Source organism: Octopus sinensis, linkage group LG10, assembly GCF_006345805.1.
Source record: "Octopus sinensis linkage group LG10, ASM634580v1, whole genome shotgun sequence".
Taxonomy (NCBI): domain Eukaryota; kingdom Metazoa; phylum Mollusca; class Cephalopoda; order Octopoda; family Octopodidae; genus Octopus; species Octopus sinensis.
The window spans coordinates 83,472,437-83,494,043 of NC_043006.1; the positions used below are offsets into that span (position 1 = coordinate 83,472,437).

The 21,607-nt window shown below is 34.9% G+C and overlaps 1 protein-coding gene across 9 annotated transcripts in view; it reads left to right on the top strand.

Annotated features, from left to right (window-relative positions):
* The window catches only part of LOC115216655 (FH1/FH2 domain-containing protein 3), a 168,283-nt gene that overhangs the window by 28,783 nt on the left and 117,893 nt on the right, over positions 1-21,607 (top strand). For 2 of the 9 annotated variants that reach the window (XM_029786156.2, XM_029786158.2), the window contains exon 1: positions 1,081-1,564. The exons of 6 other annotated variants lie outside the window; for them this stretch is intronic. In XM_029786156.2, coding sequence (XP_029642016.1) covers positions 1,385-1,564 — 180 coding nt within the window. In that variant the 5' untranslated portion in view covers positions 1,081-1,384. Of the gene's footprint in view, positions 1-1,080; positions 1,565-21,607 lie in introns of those variants that run through there. One more of the 9 variants, XM_029786157.2, reaches the window with a different exon arrangement.

A 21,607-nucleotide genomic window follows, 5' to 3' on the forward strand; every position in this document is an offset into this window, starting at 1 on the left:
TTTTTTGAGCCCCCATTCTGACGAAATTTTGTCTCCACGTTCCGATTACGTCTTCCTGGCATCTGTTGATGCTGCGTTGTGGGTGTCTATTTTGATAAGAGAAAATACAGCTAGCAGAACGATGGGGTTGTAGAGAAGATAGAGATAGGGATTAGTCGAAGCATGGCGGTGGGAAAAGGGGAAAAGGGATGAAGTGAGGTGGCTGGCTATTTTAGAAGATGACATGGTGTCATGTAGATAGAGAATTAAAGATAGGGAGACAGATAAAAGGAGAGTGGAGTTTGGGGAAAGAAAGCAAAGGAGAGATAGAGGGAGGGAGAGGGGAAGAGATATAGGAGTAAACGAGAAGAAGATAATTGTAAGGGGGAAATATGGAGAGGGAGAGAGATAGAGGAGGTAAGGATCTGAAAAGGGATGGGGGAATGAGTTTAGTGAAAATGTTAGACAGAAGAGCAAAGATAGATAGATAGAGAGAGAGAGAGAGAGAGAGATAAAGTGTAAAGTTGACGGAATGGAAAGACAGAGAAGACAAGAAGCAGGGAGAAAAAAGAATCATGCTCAGAGTGAAAATAAGATAAGATAGACAGAAACATAGAAAGACAGACAAATAGATAGAAAAATAGATAGATAGATAGATAGATAGACAGACAGACAGACAGACAGACAGACAGACAGATAGATAGATAGATAGATAGATAGATAGATAGATAGATAGATAGATAGATAGATAGATAATGACAAGGCAAGTTTCAGAGAGGTTAGTGAGAAAACGTAAACAATATAAACAAAATAAAGAGATAGAGAGGAGGGTGTGAGAGATTGAGAGAAAAATATAAGGTTAAAATTCAAATCAAAGCAGACGAGAAGAGAGAGACAGAAAGAAAGAGAGAATTAGAAAAGAGAGGGAGAGGGAGAGACAGAATGACAGAGAAATAGATAGACTCACAGAATACCGCTGGAGGAGGGGGAAAAGAAAAAAGAAAGCAACAGAGGGAGCGAGGGAGGGACAAAATGTGTGACAGCACAATACAATGAGAGGGAGAGAGTTGGAAGGGAGAGGGAGATAGGTGTACACAGAGTGTAGTAGAAGGGAGAGGAGAAAAGCCTGTTGACAAGAGGTAAGAAGAAATTTGGCTGCAAGTGGTGATGGGAGGAAGGTAACGATAAAACAGAAGCAGCACACGCACATAGACACACGCATACTCGTATCTACACATACACACACTCGTATCTACACATACGCATAGACACAGACGCTCACTCGTATCTACGCATACACACAGAAATGCCTGAAAGCTCGCACACATATACACACATACACGTATATATACACACTTGCACAAACTGACAGACAGAGACGATCGTTCCTTTAAACGCAATCAACATGGCGTCATCGGACGCTACGTTACTATGTCGTGTTCAATACCTGGACGACATGGACCCATTTTCCAACACCAGTATGTTTCTAGAACCTACCCGACCTCCAACATTCATTTTCCATAAGGATGTACCACTATGTAATCAAATAGGGGCCGTCCACAAGTTGCTGAATGCTCCACACAAGGTGAGACAAGGCATTTCTTCTTCTCTCTCTCTCTCTTTCTCTCTCTGTGTCTCTCTCTCTGTCTCTCTCTCCATTTCACTCTCTCTTTCTCTCTCTCTCTCTCTCTCTCTCTCTCTCTCTCTCTCTCTCTCATATCTGTTTATCTACTTTGTCCCCGCTTTATTTATTAGGGATTTTATTCGTTGTTATTTCTGGGCTCCCCCCTAACTTGCGCTACCACTAATTCTCTTTAAATTCCTATTTTTAATTCAAAAACCCCAAAATGATTTTGTTTTACATTACAATGTCATTTCATTTTCTGTGTTGATTGTTGTTATTTAAAAGTCTCCACGATGTCAGCCCTTAAAAAAAGAAAAAAGAAAAAAGACCCAGATCAAAACACTTCCAGCCTCTGATCACACCCTTTTTTAAAAAATATATATATGTGGACTTATACAATTCATTGTGTATTCCCACTACCCGTTTTAAGAATGCAAAGTGTGATTTTGATGGGGATTTGACTGCTATTTCTTGTAATGGTTCCTCTCTTTCTTGGCTGTTTATACGCAACACAATCTGCTCTAGGAAAGGCATGAAAGCCGAACAATCTCATCTATTTATTTGTGCTATACATTCCTATAATTATGATTTTTGGCGCTACGTTTTCATCCAAACTAAGACTGTGATCAAATCTCTATTTTTCAACTGAAACTATTTCCATTGTTTATATATATACATAAATACATACATAATGAAGATATTATTAATAGAAAATAATAATAATAATAATATTGGTGGCTAGTTAGCAAAAAACCATAATAATTCCAAGACATATGTTTTCAATTTTTGTGAGACCTTCTGCAGTTAGGGGACCCCTCCCAGTTTTATATAAATATATTAAGGGCTTCACTCTGTCTACATCCAGCATTAATGTGCGGGGAGGGAGCTCTCTAAAGATGTATGTGTCTTTTATAGATTTCATATTGCGGTGTTACTTTATTTGAAAGTTAATCTCCACCTATATCGAGTCGTATCTGGGTCCCGGTTTCGAACCCTCATTGATGACTTGCCACTTTTTTTCTTTTTCTTTTTTTCCCTTCTTTTCCATTCATAACGTATCGTAAGTAGGGGTTTGGACGTGACAGATTTAATTTAATTTAATTTATTTTAATTTTCTAGTCGATCCCTTATTCAAAAAGCAACATGGAACAAGATCAATATCGAATAATGTAAACAACACCTAAACACTTCAAGTTAATTACCTCTATAACTGACTTTTTCTTCAGCTTAACCCGTCATTTCAGCAAATCTTATATATATATGAGGGAGAGAGATCGTTATTACCTATATAAATATTTGATCGGGAGAGCAAATCGAATAGGAAAAGGTCACGCTTTACAACAAAATATAACAGGTGTGTCTTCATTCATTTCTGCTTCATGAGGCTTTGTTATTTCAAATTCCTTTACACCACCTCCGCTTGTAACAAAGATGATCATTGATATATATATATACTTGTTGATCTAAAATGAACTATCCTAACCTCTTGAGCATTTTTTTAAATACTTATGTTATGAACTTTTATAATGTATTATATAATATGTGGAAATATGTACACACAAACAAAATTAACACGTGTATGTATATATATATATATATATATATATATATATATATATATAAAACATTATTGGTGAATTGAAGAAATGGAGCTGAACGCAGATTGAACAGAAATCGTTTTATTTCATTCTACACGTGTTTCGAAAGGCACAAATTACCAAAATCCGATTGAATAATGGGACCATATTGTGTCTACTACAAGATTATTCATCTTTCTATTTCACATAATATATATATATATATATATATATATATATATATATTCTGCTATAGGCACCAGGCCTGAAATTTAGGTAGAGGGTGTAGCAGTCGATTATATTGACTAGTGTTTATTAACTGGTACTTATTTTATCGATCTCGAAAAGATAAAAGGCTAAGTCAGCCTCGGCAGCTTTTGAATTCAGTACGTAAAGAGCCAGAATAAATGCCGATGTATGTATGTGTTTGTATGGAAGAAAATTATATTTATTGCTTTTATTCGCCGCAAGGACAACGGACGAGGGGGATATTATGGGAGAAAAATTACAAAAACAGGATTTTGACGTATTAGGTGTATTTGTGTTACCTTTTCACTACATCGGCATGCATTAAATTAAAGAGGCTGTTAAAAAACACCGAGTCAAACCTATATATATATATATATATATATATATATATATATAAAGGTTGTACATATTGGGGAATTAGAACTCAATACGTAGTGTAAATATTCTAATTATAGTTATGATGCTACATCAGAGATTCAATCAACGGCCTCCAGTTTTGCACCTTTGCAGTTAATGGTTTAAGTTGTTCTAAAACTAAACATACCCGACTCATTATCGTAGCTTCACGGTTATAAATAATAATGAGAATATGCATGTATGTTTAGTTATATATTGGTTTCAATTTTTGGCACAGAGCCAGCAATTTTAGGGAAGGTACTTATTTTATCGATCTCGAAAGGACGAAAGGCAAAGTCGACCTCGGCAGAATTTGAACTCGGAACGTGAAGACGGACGAAATGCCGCTAAGCATTTTGCCTGATGTGCTAACGATTCTGCCAGCTTGCCACATGTGTGTGGTTATATATAAAAGCCTAACACTTTACCTATAGACATTTATAGTTTGATAAGCCTTCCTTAGTTAAACTTCGAAGTCACTGTCACTTACAATCATATTATCTGGCATACAAGTCGATGTATATAGTGTAAACATAGTATAAACATTCAGACATCCTCACTATCCTTGCAAATGCTGCTGCATTTCATGAAATTTGTATCCTCCAAAGTCGTCTTTGTGTATAAGTCGACCTGCCATTTGGCTGTAAATCTTGTTCAGAAAAATTCGACTTGTATGCCGGAAAATACCTGTACGGTCGCTGCCTTGTTCGATTTATTTTGCTCACCTAGGATAGCGCAGGTTCTTATTTCATCTTCATTGCTTCCTTTTTAGAGTCTTGTCTTAGGGGTTAGTTGGAAACTTTTAAAGCTAGAATGATACTTCTGTTTAAATAATTATAACTTATCACGATCAGAATGTCGTTAAATGGCAGATGTGATTTAAGTGTGTGATTCACGAAGTTGATTCTTCCGAAAACATCCCGTGCGAACGCAATATAATCATTCAGTTTTCGATATTGATATTCACTTTTCATTATTATTATTATTATTAGTAGTAGTAGTATTATTTGTCTCCCATCTGTCGACCTAGTGGCAAATAAAAGAAATTGGTGTTATTTTTGTACATGAACTGTTTTAGATTTGGTCACACGTGTTTTATAAAATAGAATGACAGAATATTTACGCAGTGTTCAATTCTGCTTTTATCTTTCTGGCTGGTTGTTGTTGTTGTTGTTGTCGTCGTTGTCGGTGGCGGTGGAAACAAGAACCAGTTAAGTACGAGAATCAGATCGACTCTGCATACCTTTTCCTCCAAAGTTGTGTGGCCTTGAGCCAAAATTTAAAATCCTATTTATCTGTCATAAATGTCACAATTTCTTATTTCTATATAACACCCACACTGTTGCGGTTGTTGTTGTTGTTTAGTCCCCACCCTCATTTGCATCTCAAGTCACTTCTGATCGAACAGGTCTATAATCAAAGGCGTCCCAGGCTTGGCTATTCCATAAGTTTGTGTGTGTGTGTGTGTGTATTCATATTTATACAGGGCTGTCTTGTGTACCTCTCTTTTATTAGGAAGGTATGGTGCAATTTGAGAGAATTTGGCTGCTATTTCTTGGAAGTCTAGTGGCCATATGTAGAGTGGATGTCTATTACATCCACCCAAATGTTCAACTGATACTTATTTTATCAACCCCAAAAAGGATGAAAAGCAAAGTTGAGCTCAGTGGAATTTGAACTCAGAATGTAAAGATGGACGAAATGCCACTCAGCATTTTGTTTGGGTTGTTAATGAAATGCTTAGTGGCATAATTCATTATCATTGATGAATTATTGTCCCTGTAATGTTCCATTTATCTATCACCCTTGTGGCAAATATAAGAAATATCGGTTTTAAGTTTTGGCACAAGGCCAACCGTTTCAGGGCAGAGGGTAAGTTGATTTCATTAACCTCAGTGTTCAACAGGTACTTATTTTATTGATCCACAAAGGGTTGAATGGCAAAGTTGACCTCAGTGGAATTTGAACTCAGAACATAACAGTGAACAAAATGCCATTCAGCATTTTGCTCGGCATGCTAACTATTCTGCCAGCTTGCAACCTTACATTATTACCTCCACCTTAATGAAGGCGGAGGTATTGTTTTCAGTCACATTTGTTTATTTGCTAGTTAGTCTGTGGACAAGATATCTTGAGAACCACTGGATGGATTCGAATGAAACTTTCAGGGATGTTTGGCCAAGCGACTGGCACAAAGTGATTAGATTTTGGGATCGATCCGATACCGGACAAGGATTCTTGATTATTTTTCTTAATTTTTGAGAGCAGTCAGGTTCATTTTTAGTATTCTTGTTTGTGAGAGCAGTCGAATTTATTTCAGATATTCTCATTTTAAAAATCATCTCTGGCTAATCGTTGAGAGGATGTTGGTGTTACCTTGGTGGAGGTTTGCACTCACTGAGTGCTCTTGTTTATTATTGAATTCAAATCATGCCAGGTTCAACTTTATTCCTGGTTCGATACTTGAGTTAATTTAATTGATTATATATCTGTTCACTGCCAATTATCATCACCCACCTTTATAAAAAATGCTAGCAAAATCAGAAATCATTGGCATACTGACAGAATCATTAGTATATCAGACATACTGTTTAGCAGCATTTCTTCCAACTCTTTAGGTTCTGAGTTCAAATCCCACCAAGCTTAACTTTGCCTTTTATCTTTTCGGGGTCAACAAAATAAGCACCCAGTTGATCACTGAGATCAATGTAATCAACTTACTCTCTTCCCTAAAAATTTATTTTGGCGGGGTTTAAACTGCAGTAGATATCAGTAGCTCTTAAACTGTAGTGTTGGATGCAAGAGGTATCTGAGTGCACCACAGATTTTTTTAGAAAATAAAATTTAAGGCTTTAGTAAATTCATACTAATGTTTGGGCATCTTGAGAATTTCTTTGGTTTTATGATACAAACCTCTTTGTTTAAAGTGGTCTAAATTAAAACTTTCCATTAAAATTTCACCTTTATTTATGTTCCAAACACCATCAATGGCAGCTATTTTGTTATATTCTTTGTTATATTCAAAATTAATTGAAACAAAGGTGGTGTATTTTAACAGAAATATAATATCGAAGTAAACAACAATGTCATCTAATAATTTTTCTTAATTTTTGAATTTTTTTTTGTGTTTTCAAATTTGCATGCCATGCACACTGATAATTATCACATTTGATCTTCAGTGCACTACAAAGTAAACATGATTGAGAATCATAACAAGCTGAGGGAGATTAGGCTACTATCTCTTGCAGATTGAATGATGGTGTAGAGGTTCCTACATTGCTCTTGTATGTGTAATAGGAGTACAGATATAGATAGAGTACACTGAATCAACTCTAGTATGATACCGGTATTTATTTTGTGAACTCCTGGTGGGGTTGAGAAACAGTAGCTCATGGCAAGACGATAATTTAATTATCATTGGTCTTTTTAAATTGTATACATGCATAATGAATAAAAATAACAGTATACATGCCCACGCACCTAACCTGGGATAAAAAAAGCATACATACATATATATATATATATATATATATATATATATATATATATACTGGTGTGGGTAGACAAATCAGACATGCTGCTGATATTGTGTTTAAAAAAAATAGAAAAGCAAAGCAAAAAACTATTACAAAAAATCTCTGAATATAGAAGACAGTTTTCATTGATATGCATATTTGACAACTGACTTGTTTTTGTTTTTGTTTACACACACACATTGTGTCCTGTTTTTTTTTTTTTGGGGTTTTTTTTTAAAATAGTAACTGGCCCCCTGGTAAATACCATAGCTGACGCCCTCTTTAATCAGTGATATACACGCATACACCCACACACTATATAAGACCGTTATTCCACAGCCACGCTTCTCTCATAATACATCCATTGTGGCTAAAGTCGATAAGCATCAACAGAGTCTGTTAGAAACAGCAATAGTATTAGAATTAGTTAGTATTCCTTATTCTGGCGAAATAATTTCTTCTTTCTTTCATTATGTTATGTCATAGATTAAAATAGTTCGTGATAAATCTGCACTTCATGTCTGCAAAAGTCGTTACTTCTTCTAAAAGAGCGGGGATTTCTGACTCCTTTCATTTTTGATTTTCAGATTTTGTTGGTTTTTGTTTTTATTTTTACTGTTATTGTACAACTGTTAAGTAAACTATACATAGACTAATAAAACCTTTTCCTCATACCACCAATATCAAAAAATGTTTTAAAATTTACCTAGGCATAAAGATTAGATTTTATAATAATAATAATCCTTTCTACTATAGGCACAAGGCCTGGATTTTTGTGGGGAGGGGGACACTCGATCACATTGACCCCAGTACTTGACTGGTACTTGATTTATCAGTCCCCAAAGGATGAAAGGCAAAGTTGACCTCAGTGGAATTTGAACTCAGAACATAGCGACAGACAAAATTCCACTAAGCATTTCGCCCAGTGTACTAATGGTTCTGCCAGCTCTCCACCTTTACCTTTCTACTATAGGCACATTTTTGGGGAGGGGACCAGTTGATTATATCGACTCCAGTGCATAACTGGTACTTAATTTATCGACCCTGAAAGGATGAAAGGCAAAGTTAATTCTGGCAGCATTTTAACTCAGAACATGATGACAGGCAAAATATTGTTAAGCATTTCGCCCGGTGTGCTAAAGATTATGCCAGCTAGCCACCTCCATAATAATAATAATAATGATGATTTCAAATTTTAGCTCAAAGCAAGCAGTTTCAGGGGAGGATGTTAGTTGATTACATCAACCCCAGTGCTTGACTGGTGCCTGTTTTATCATCCCTGAAAGGATGAAAAGCAAAGTTGACCTCAGCAGAATTTGAACAAAGAACATGAAGGCAGCTGAAATGCTACTAAGCATTTCGCCCAGTGTGCTAAACTCCGTCACCTTGATGATAATAATAATAATAATAATAATCCTTTCTAATATAGATACAAAACCTGAAATTTTGGGGGATGTGAGGGCTAGCAGTTTTTGAGGGAAAGAGGAGTCAATTACATCAATCCCAGTATATGACTGGTATTTATTTTCTCAACCCTGAAATGATGAAAGGTAAAGTCAACCTCTGTGGAATTTGAATTCAGAACGCCAAGACGTTTCTGATTTCCAAGGTCAGCAACTTCAGGAGGACAAGGGGTACATTTTTTTTATTGACCCTGGATGGATGAAAGCCAAAATTGACCTCAGCAGGATAGGAACCCAGAACTGTAAAAAGTTGAAAGAAATACTGTAAATCATTTCATCTGACACACTAATAATTCAGCCAATCTACTATCCTTGGTCAGGCAGTGTGTTGTGTTCTTGAGCAAAACATTTTATTTCATGAAACTCCGGTCCATGTAGCTCCAAATGAGTTCCAGCAATAGCTGGAAATCCAAACCTACAATGAACCAATATCCCATTCAGGAAGTGGGAGGTGGGAGAGTGTTGTAATCTCAGTCACTTATATGCCATGAAAACAGAGTTAAATTTTAGCCTTGTGAGTCTAAGGGCTCAAAACAGATCTAGGCCTGGAAAAACATGCTTTTTTTTTTTTTTGTAAAAATACTGCATTAATTTAAGTAATTATTCTAAATGATTTATTCTTTTCCACTCACTTATCCACTGCAATGCTTGGGGTATACAGCATTCTTAGTTTTTTTTGTTTTTTTTTCTGTCTGTCTGAAGCTAAAATTGGAGCAAATTTCAGAAAACATCTCATAGTCTCATGACTTTGTAGAGATGTACTTTTATGCAAAAGTTTAGCTACCAAGGTGCTAAACTGTGACCTATAACTTGGAACATATACATGCATTCTCTTTTATGTATTAAAATTGAATCAATGAACCCCAGCGTCTTGCTGTTGTTCATTTTAAATCAATCTACACCATGGCTGAATGGTTAAAAAGTTAGCTCCCCAACCACATAGTTTCAGGTTTGGTCCTACTGCATGGCACCTTGAGCAAGTGTCTTTTGCTATAACCCTAGGCTGACCTAAGTTTTGTAAGTGGATTTGGTAGAAGAAAACTGGAAAAAGCTCATCATATTTATATGTGTGTGCTTGTGTCTCATTATCTTAACATCGTATACTATTTTTAATCATTTAGTATTTAATTCTTTTCATTCCAAAGTTGTTTCTTTTGATTCTCTGATTCATTTTGCTATTCTTCTTCCTCTTGTATCATTTAAAATGACATGCTTACTGAAATTTCCATAGATCTTTTTCTCCTGTAAATCTGAGGGCTTGTGCTTATATGAAAGAACTTGTAATTCTGTTAAATATTCTTGTTACCTTGCTGGTCTTTAGTCAGATGGCTTCTTATAAATTCTATTATTTCTACAGAGTGCATTAATTACTTATTCTCTGTGGCAGTGACCTGAATAAAGATTGATGGGAATTAGCTAAACCATTACTCTTTATTGTAAATCGTTTGGTACTTTAATTCTTTGGATTGTTCAAATTAAATGGAAGACAGGGATAGCTTTAGCTTTCATCATTTCAGGATTGATAAAATAAGCATTCTGATTGATTATAATGATTAAATACCCTTTATGGACCAATTAAAAAAATACCAATCCAAGGTAGTGGATTGGTGGTGCTGTAAGAACATCAGACAGAATACTTTGTGGTGTTTATTGTAGCTCTTTGTGATCTGAGTTCAAACCTGATCATGGGTCACCTGGGTGGGTAGACTTGTCCCATTAGCATTCAGATTATTCTGTCAAATCTAATGCTTACTTATTCACACTGTTTTGACTTAATTGGGTATTAACTTGTAGCTTTGAGATTTCAGTGATATGACTCTTTTACTCTTTTACTAGTTTCAGTCATGTGACTGTGGCCGTGCTGGAGCACCACCTTTGATCAAGCAAATCAACCCTAGGACTTATTCTTTGTAAGCCTAGTACTTATTCTATCGGTCTCTTTTGCCAACCCGCTAAGTTACGGGGACATAAACACACTAGCATCGGTTGTCAAGTGATGCTGGGGGACAAACACAGACACACAAACATATACACACACATACACACACACACATATATATATATATACATATATACGACAGGCTTCTTTCAGTTTCCGTCTACAAAATCTACTCACAAGGCTTTGGTCAGCCCGAGGCTATAGTAGAAGACACTTGCCCAAGGTGCCACGCAGTGGGACTGAACCCAGAACCATGTGGTTGGTAAACAGGCTACTTACCACACAGCCACTCCTACGCTGTATATTTTTTAGATTAACATTGTAGGGTAGGTGTGAGAGGCCAGATCTGGCCAGCTTGAACATAAAACATGTAGAATATTTGGGCCAGAAATATCTGGTTTAAATGCTAAAGGTTAATTTGTTGCAAACATTTTGGCTGGGTTTCTGGTTTGAGGTTATCGTCCTCCTCATCAGTTTTGGTAGCCTTGTAATGGGCCATAGGCATTGCTTTCTCTCTTTGACTAAAAGATAAAAATATAAAAAAAGTAATTTGTGGAGGAGAATGAGAAACTCTGTTAGATGCTTAAAAAAAAAAACATAAATTATCCTTATTAATTTTACTAAAATGGCTTTGCTTTGATATATATGAAAGCACCCAAAGCTGCATTTGTTGACATACCGACCTCAAATCTGAAGCTTCACATCAATGTAAGAGATTATACTTATTTATACATTACGAGATATTTTGCTAGATAGTTTATCAGTTTGGCCTGCAAGACGCAGGTTAGCTCACCAAATTAGTAAAAATGAATGGAGCGGGTTGGAGGAGAGGAAAGTAAAGGACCTAGAAAGAGTGTTACCCTTTTTTAGTCTATTTTTATACATGCTGTGATTTATTTATTAACTGTTTTTTTTTTATATATATATTTTTCCCCCTTATTCTTCATGAAACTTTCAGAGTTCCTTATCTTTTTGCTACAGAGTCGAGTATGATAAAAGTGATAATAGCCATTCCATGGCATCATTGATACTGGTTATTAAACTAAGTTACAGAAACTAAAAATGTCCTTCTTTTTATACAGACTACTTATATATATTTTTTGTAGTCCTTGTCAAATGTTTATTTGGGATGGAAGGTTGTCTTAGTAGGTGGGAGTTTTATAATGTAACAACCATTTGTTTCACTGCAACCTATTTTGTTTTCGGGTTTTCTTTTTTTTTTTATACCTCTTACATTCTACCCAATTTGCAGACTACTACTACGAAATAGGTGACTGACTTGTGAGCAACAATTTTTGTTGTTGGTTGTTGTGTTTTTTTTTATTTTCTTTTTCTTTTATAAGAACCATAGAGTACATACACCACTCTGATGGCCAGTTTTAATTTACTTATTTCTTTTTCAGCAACTACTTATACCATAGACTTAATTGCGGATGATGATGTTTTATTTGTTTCATGTAGGTCAAAAGAATTGGTTACAGAAGTAGGCTATCCTTATAGAAGCTTTACAATATATGTGTCTGCATGTGTGTGTGTGTGTGTGTGTGTGTGTGTGTGTGTGGTGCTTCATTGTCTTTGAGTTGTAACCTTGTTGAAGTTTACTTTTCTTTTCCATTCCATTTCATCCCAAGGTTGACAGGATGAAAATACCTGTAATGAAATTGGGTTCAAGTTCTTGAGCTCTATTCACTAAATAAATCTCAGGATGGCATATAAATAAATAAATAGATAAATAAACAAATAAATCCTAAAATGAGGTCTAATATAGGCACAAGCATGGCTGTGTAGTAAAGAAGCTAGCTTTGGAACTTCACAGTTTCAGGTTCAATTCCACTACACAGCACTTGGGGCTAGTGTCTTCTACTATAGCCCCCAGGCCAACCAACTCCTTGTGAATGAATTTCGTAGATGGAAACTGTGTGGAATCCTATCATATATATGTATGCCTGTATGTCTGTGTGCTTTCCCCCTGACAACTCTTGTTGGTTTGATATATCCCCATGACTTGGCTGTTCAGCAAAAGAGATCATTAGAATAAATACCATTTGTTTGACCAAACTCTTCAAGGCAGTGCTCCAGCATGGCTGCAGTTCAATGACTAAAACAAGTAAAATATAATTAGTTATTTGAGATTTCTTAAATGACACCGTTGTCATTCTTTTTGATAACCTATGTTCTCACTGCATTCAAAACATTTCTTTCGATCCCTCCCTTACTCCACGCTTTAATTTCCATTCCTTTCTGAAATGCATTACTGCTATAAATGATATGCATAGTTATAATTTAGACCCAAATGCACGATTATCTAATTCTACAACCTTACATATATACACTTCAGTGATCAAACTGTCACAATGTTTGATATATACCATAAAATTTGTTCAATGACCTAAAACAGTTGGAAAATCCAGTTTGAATGTGTGAAACTCATATATTTACTTCATTTTTTTAGATTAAAAAAAATTTTTTTTTTTTTTTACTTTCTTTACTTTGACTATGTAGTTCAGAAGTTTACTTCTTAACCATATGGTTTCAGGTTTAGTGTCATTGCGTGGCACCTTGGACACGTGTCTCTTACAAGAAGGTGAACTATAACTAAAGTGGAAAGCATGTGTAAGCATGTCAGGAGTCTAGTGTTGGCAGATTTTGGGAAGCATGGAATTTTCTAAGGATCTGATATGGTTCATTGCTTCGTGGTCTTATTTGAAGCAAATAATCCAGTGTTTTACATCTTCAGTATTAGATTATCCTGGAGTGTAAAAAGCATTATAGAGTTTGATTTTAAACGTTTATCCTTTTTTCCGACGCAATGAGTCACATAGGTTGAGTTGGGTTCATAAAGTTTTATCTGGTCCTTAGTTTGGCCTGATTTAATAATCAGGCTAAACTGGCCGTTGAACTCTACATTCTAAGATCCAAACTAGAATTTTGGAGGAAACCTTCCCCTCTACATTAGCTTCCATTCTGTTCTTTTACATGTCAGTTTTTATTATTTGATAATACTGTAAGGCAGGGTGCTGGCAGAACCATTAGTATGCCAGACAAAATCCTTAGCAGTATTTCATCTGTCTTTACATTCTAAGCTCAAATTCTACCAAGGTTGGTTTTGCCTTTCATCCTTTCAGGGTCAATAAAATAAGTACCAGTTGCACACTGGGATCAATGTAATTGACTAGACCTCCTCCCACTAAAATTTCAGGCCTTGTGCCCATAGGAGAAAGCATATTTGAGAATGCTATCTTTATTTATACTTTCATTGAAATATTTTTTTTCTTTTTTCTTTTCTACTATTAAAGATATCAGGAAAATTAAGACCAGCTGTTAATTAGAATGCGACCTTCTGAAATATTTTCTTTTTGATTTGGATTATTTTCCCCCCTTAACAATCAGAATATTGCATATTTATTCATCACATAAGATATTTCACGAAATATTTTTTGTTTCAGTGAGCATCTTGTTGATAAATGCTGACTGGTTTTCTCATGATTAATGTAGGCTGTGGAATTAAAACAGAGTTAATTTTTCTCAGTGGTCATGCAAAAGAAAGCAGAAAGAGAGAAAAAAAACTGTTTCTGTGTTATCTTTTGAAATACTGTGGGAAATCCTAAAACATAGTGAATTAATGAGTCTTGTGAACTTTTGAGGGCTGTTAAAAAAATTACTTTCTGCATCCTCAATTTATCTGCTGAAAACGATAATGTTCTGACTATAAAGTAATTATTGAAAGAGAGGAAAAAAATTATGGATGCCAGTTTATTGAAGGAATATTCCTGTGAACAAAGATACATAAATACAAAGCTGGGTTTTTTTAAACAAGCATATGACCTTATGTCTGTGTTTTTAAGCAAATGAGGAAGGTTTGATATTCATACTTTTCCCAAGTTTAAAAAAAAAAATGTGCATCACACTTTATATTTATGTTGGCAGCAAATGAAAAAGGTTTAACATTCATACATTTCCTAAGAACAGAGATGCATAAATACAAAAGCAGTGTTTTTAAACAGGCATAAAACCCTTTAAATTTGTTTGTTTGCAAATGTGGAAAATTCAACAGTTATATATTTCCTAAGTCCATTAGCAACATAAGGGGAATTAAGAAAGGAAAGAGCAGTGCATAAGTTTACATAGTACTTCTGTTTTTAATGTAGTGATTAAGAAGTCCCATTGCCTTCGATGAAACCACTGTTCACTGTGGGGTATTGAACTTTCCAATTCCCACAATACAAAACGAAATATAGATTTCCTGAAGACTTTTGTAATATGATGACAATAACAACGATGTTGTTCATTGCTCATGTTGCAGATGATGCACAACGGTTTAGCACAAGTGTTTAGTATGCATGATGTCCTTGTTTAACGAATGTTCAATAGAAATTACTTTAGAGTGTCTGCTGATGAAATTATCTAAAGAAAGCAGAAATGTATATGAGGAAATAATATAAGTAGTACAAGAAGGCTATAGAGGTGATATTAATATAAAAAGAAATAGAGGAGAGAGAGCGAAGGAGAAAAATGAAAGCACAGCAGTTGGTAATTGTTGGATCTTTTGTGACAGTTCAAAATGTGATGAAAACTCATTACAGACTTCTTGTGTGTTAGACTACATTTCAGATAAGTGGATATTCAGTATAGTGTGTGTGTGTGTGTGTTTGTTCTTTTACTGGTTCAGTCTTTGAAGTCATGTTGAGGATCTGACTTGAAGGGTTTTACTTGATCATATAAACCTTAGTATTTATTCCAGTCTGGCACTTATTTTATCTACTTCTGTTTGTTGACTCTCTAGGTTTTAAGACATAAAAGGGGACAACATATACACAGACATGTATACACACGTACACACACATACATGTGACAACTTCTGGACTATTTCTTATTTCTTTATTGCCCACAAGGGGCTAAACATAGAGGGGACAAACAAGGACAGACAAAGGGATTAAGTCGATTACATCGAACCCAGTGCGTAACTGGTACTTAATTTATCGACCCCAAAACGATGAAAGGCAAAGTCAACCTCGACGGAATTTGAACTCAGAACGTAATGGCAGAGGAAATACCGCGAAGCATTTCGCCTAGCGTGCTACCATTTCTGTCAGGTCATTGCCTTAACTTCTGGACTATTTCTCTCAACCAAATTCTACTCACAAAGTATTGGTCATCCTAAGGCTATAATCGAAGACGTTTGTACATTGAGAGTGAATGTGTTAATCACTTAGCCATACCTGCACAATAGTGTGTGCGCGCGTGTGTGTGTTTATATATCAATATGGTGGAGTTGTAATTTTTGAAATGTCAAACCATAGTCATTTTGAGACTTCACTCTGTGACTTAATTCATATAACCCTAATAATCATGGTTCCAGTTATCATCATCATTATCATCACCTTTTAATATTTATGTCCCATGCTGGTATGGGTTCAACAGTCTGATAAGATCAGATGGGTCAGAGGACTGTATCATGCTCCAGTGTCTGCTTTGGTATGGTTTCTATGGTTAGATATCATTCTTAATGCCAACAGTGTATCCAGGATGCATTCTTTTTTTTTTTTTTTTTGTGTGGCACCTGCACTAATGAGTTTGCCAAGTAACTCACTAGACTAAGATCCCTATTGACTAAGTGGGACTACAGCAAATAGAAAAGCAACTTTATACTAGGTGATGAAAGGTTAGTGTATGAAGGAAAAGATTGAAACCAGTTTCTTCCTGTAGAGGAAATATATGGCTGTTCACATTATGTATTCTTAAATTAATTTGTTCATTCTTCTATCAATTAACAAAATAAATATCCCACTTGTGAACAACTTGCTAATGATTTTTCTTTCACCCATTATCAGAGAAACTTCTCATATAATGTTAAACCTATGATTTTTATGCACATACTTCTACTCCTAGTATTTTCCACCAAATGATATTTACCTGTTTATATTTAAGTATTATCAATTTTCTTAAGACAAATGCAGTGTAACTTATTTTTATACCTGTTCCTAAAATCTAAATCAAATATCCTGATTAAAACAGATACAAAAACTATCCTGAAAGTTTTGTTTTATGTTCTTATCTGTTCTGCTCGAATAGAAAAAGAAAAAAGAAACCAGGATCTAGAATGTAGTCTGTATTTGTTATCTACACCTGACACAGCTGGTTTGGCACTGACCGCAACGTAGGGTTAGATAAATATCCATGACAAAATTATGACTTTTATTTTCTCTCTTTTGTTTTTTATCTCTTGTGAATTATCTAGTTTCACTATTTAGAAATCAGTCACTGAATTTTGAATACAATTTCCTAATTTTGACACAGAGTTACACACTAGACCTGTTTTTATAAAATTGGCAGCCCTCTTTATTCAATTATATATTGGGTCATCCCATAAATAATGTGAGTTTTTTATACTTCTTTTATTTTTCAAAATTAAGATAAAGTTCTTTTTTAATCTAAAATATACTCTCCTTCATTTTCTACAATGCTCTTCCATCTATCTGGTAGACTTGTAAGGCCCATCTTCCAAAATTCACTTGTCCATGATGAAAAATACTCCTCCAGTACTGTTCGGACTGCATCTGCAGAATTCATATTTTTTCCATCCAAATGATTTTGAAGACTGCAGAATAAATGATAATCAGATGGGGTAATGTCCAGCAAATATGGTGGGTGGAGCATCGTTTCCCATTCAGCCACATCCAGCTTTTGGAATGTCATCCTCACTGTATGTGGCTGAGCATTATTCTGATGGAAGATCATCTTTTGGCTTAAACCCAAAGATTGTCATTTTTCTTCTAGCAACTGACTTAAGCTGCTCAAGCTGCTCTCCATAGATCTCTTTTGTTATCATTTGCTTTGGGTTTAAAATTTCAAAATGGACTAAACCTTTCATATCCCACAAAACAGATAACAACACCTTAATATTCCTCGCACTTTCTGTTGCATTGTTGCCTTTATTGAACTCATAAAGCAAAATATGCCAAATAAGCTCCTTTGTCATTTCTATTATAGCTTTGAAAAAGTAACTGTTAAAATTGAACTGCACTCTTCAAAACTTGCACTATGAATAAGTTAAAATTACTACCTGCTTTTATAGCAAGTTGATGCAGGTGGTTTATCTTGACCCCCTCTGACTTTTAGTTCATGCAATTGAAAAAACTGTGTTATCTATGGGATGACCCAATATATATATATATATATGATAAATTCAGATTAGGATATCAACCTGTTATGTTAAAGTTGCAATAAAATGGATTTGTCATTGCCTTTAGCATTGGTATCATCATCATCATCATCTTTATTTTCTTTAGATTTAGTTGTTGTTTTGTCCCTGGTCATCCCTGATCAATGAAGATTTATGATCATGGGTATTTCAGCCATGACTATCCTGTCTTTCCTTTACATGCATGAAACTCCATGACAACATCAGTGAAGGTTTCCTTTTTTAAAGATGGTTGTTAGGGTGTAATTAGAGGGAGATTTGGCTGCTATTTCTTGCACGTTGAGTTGCCACATAGAGGCTCTGTTATTGACATGATTTTTTTTTCTCTCTTTCTTTATCTCAACATAGTGTAAAATCCTGTTTTTAAAAATACAAGCCTGTCTGTTCATTCTTTGTTATGGTCCTCCTAGTCTTGCACAGAAATAGCATCTAAAGATTTTTGTAACTTCTAACACCTCTTCACCATTTCAGCTAATATTTATTTTGCCATCCCATTCTACTTTAAGTGTGCATATAGATACTGTGAAGAAGTGTGGTCTGCTGATTAAAAAATGATAGCCATTGGAATGCTTTAAATTGATACATATGTCATTAGCTAGCAAAGCTGTGCTCAAACTTTCCCATGGATATAGTTCGAAAAAGGACCTTTGCTACTCCCAACAATCCAATAGGATGCAGGAAATCTAATATTTAATTAGTCTCTTTGCCTCTTTCACTGCCTTATCCCTCTGTTGCCCCCTGCAACCTCCCATTTTTTTTCTCTTCACACTGACATTCACTTATATTTGCAGAGAAAATAATGAATTTAATGGTGTTTTCTTATAACGTGTTTGAGACTGGTAATGAAATATAAAGCCTGCTCAATTGGAAATCTCATAACAAAATTGAAAATAAGATACTAATGAAAGGTACAGGTGTGAAAAATGTTCAAATTGACAATTGTTCAGAAAGTAAGTTAGGGAAACATTCAGGACAAACATTGTTTACAATAAAACTTAATGGTTGGCTTGGAGCTTTATTGTGAAAGCAAATATTCTCAGATCTATAAAATACTGACTCACTAGAAAGTGTACACAAAACTGCTCTGCACACAGCTAAAGTTAATATTTAACACCTCCCTGAAATATTCTGGCTATGTTTTGATTAATTTTTTTATAATCAAGAATATTCAGAGATTTAGCAAAATAGCTGGTTTTGTCATTACTGTCCATTTTGTAGTTGTATTTCTGTTGAAATACATTGCCATTGTTTCAATTAATTTTGGAATAAATGGAATAACATTGTCATTTGAGGTGAGAGAATTGCTACTGTCAGATAGAAATGCTTTGCAGCAATTCTTAAAGCTTTTTGCAATCTGAGTTCAAATACTGCTAAAGTTGACTTTGCCTTACTGGAGAGGGGGGTCAATGTAATTGACTTACCCCTCACCTCAAAATTCCTGGCCTTATGCCAAAAGTAGTAAAATGTTATGAACCCTTTCATTACCAACCCAGCTGAAACCACCTCTGGCTCGGAGTACAAATATCTTGTTTTCATAAGTTTTGAATTAAAATCTTTCACCAAACCTTAGTCACAATTTATGTTCCTAACACTAGCTGAATGATAACTAAATTATTTTACTAAATTCTTTGTTATGTTTAAAGTAATTGAAAGAAACACAGAGCATCTCAAAATAAATGCAGTAATGAAAGGGTTAAGGTGGTGTTTGGAGTAGGATATTTTGATGTGAGGTTTTAATTTAAAGCACTTTAAAATAAAATTGTAATGTAGCATTAGGGATGGTCGCAGACATGTTGATATCAAAAGGATTAAGATGGTGTTTGGAACATAAATTTACAAAAGGTTCTTACATTAAATTTTGACTGACGGATTTTATTTTAACTATGGACACTTTAGGCAGCGAGCTGGCAGAATCGTTAGCACACCAGGCGAAATGCTTAGCAGTATTTCATCTGCTGCTACATTCTGAGTTCAAATTCCACCGAGGTTGACTTTGCCTTTCATCCTTTCGGGGTTGATTAAATAAGTACCAGTTACGCACTGGGGTCGATGTAATCGACTTAATCTGTTTGTTTGTCCTTGTTTGTCCCCTCTGTGTGTAGCCCCTTGTGGGCAGTAAAGAAATAAGATTGGAGAATTTTGTATAGGAAAACCATAGGTGGTTTAATGCAAAAAAAAAGGTTAAGCGAACTGCATCCACTATATCGGTATGGTAACAAAATAAAACAAATTAATATGTAGATGATATGATACAGATGTTAACGAGTTGCTAAGTGATACTATCTACATATCTACACAGCTCGTTTGATACTGATTACAAAGTCGGAGTAGATAGACATCTATGTCAAAATTGTCACAACGTCCTTTTTTAAACTCAAGTAATCTATCTAGTTACAGTTTAGGAATCAATCTTTCTTTTATCTTTTACTTGTTTCCGTCTTTGGACAGTGGCCATCCTGGGACACTGTCTTAAAGGGATTAGTCAGAGTTTTTAGCATAATTTTATCAGTTGCTAATTATGGAAGTACATACATAATATTGATTTCTATCATTGGGAACAAGGCCAAAAGAGTTTGGATACCAGTAACTTGTCAGCTACTTTATTTTATCAACTCTTTATCAACAATTAAAATCATATGACATTTTGTTCACTGCTTTATATGTTTTAAGATCCCAACCACTAGACTATACGACTTATCAAAAAATATCAGGGCTTGTTAGAGATTTGAACAAGTATTTTTGTATTATGTAACAATATACTATAATGTGCTATCACAGTATATGCTTACTTGAGACAGTAGTATAGTTAATATCTTACTGGCAGATGGACAGACAAAAAGAAAGAGTTTATTGTTTGTTATTAACGGAAATAATAGATTATATAATAAGTAGCTATGAAAACATTTCAGGAGGTAACAACTTATGAAAAGATTTAAGTTGAGGCACTTTTATCGGCTGTGGTTTCCTGTTCAATTTTGTTAGCAGCTGAAAAGGAACCATTAACAATACATACTCTGTAAATTAATCATTCATACAGTGAGATCATAGATACATATTGAGAGGTTGTAAGTAAATCAATTTATTAATAATCAACAGCAAATTACAGCAAGCTGGTCAAAGCTTATTTTGAATGGGAACTATATGTTATGAGTGTTGTAAGCTGTGATTAAACAATCTCATGCATAATATATATATATCATCATCACATATATATATATATCATCATCATTATCATCTAATTTCCGTTTTCCATGTTGGCGTGGGTTGGACAGCTTTATAGGAGGTAACAAACCAGAGGATTGCATCACGCTTCACTGTCTGTTTTGTCATGGTTTTTATGGCTGGACGCCCTTCCTAATGCCAAATATATACACACACACATGTACATATATGTATGTATATCTGTGTGCCCGTGTCCTTGTTTTGACATTGTATGATAGTTGCAAATGAGTGTCACTGTCACACAAGCTGTGTCATTTATTTTCAGTATTCTGCAAAACTGTGTCTGACCATGAAGAAATATCTCCTGGAAACAGGAGAGGATTGGTGTCAGGAAGGGTATCCAGACATAGAAAATCTGTTTCAATAAAGTTTGTCCAACTTTTATTCAAACATAGAAAAGTGGATATTAAAACAATGATGATGAGGATGATATATTTACAGA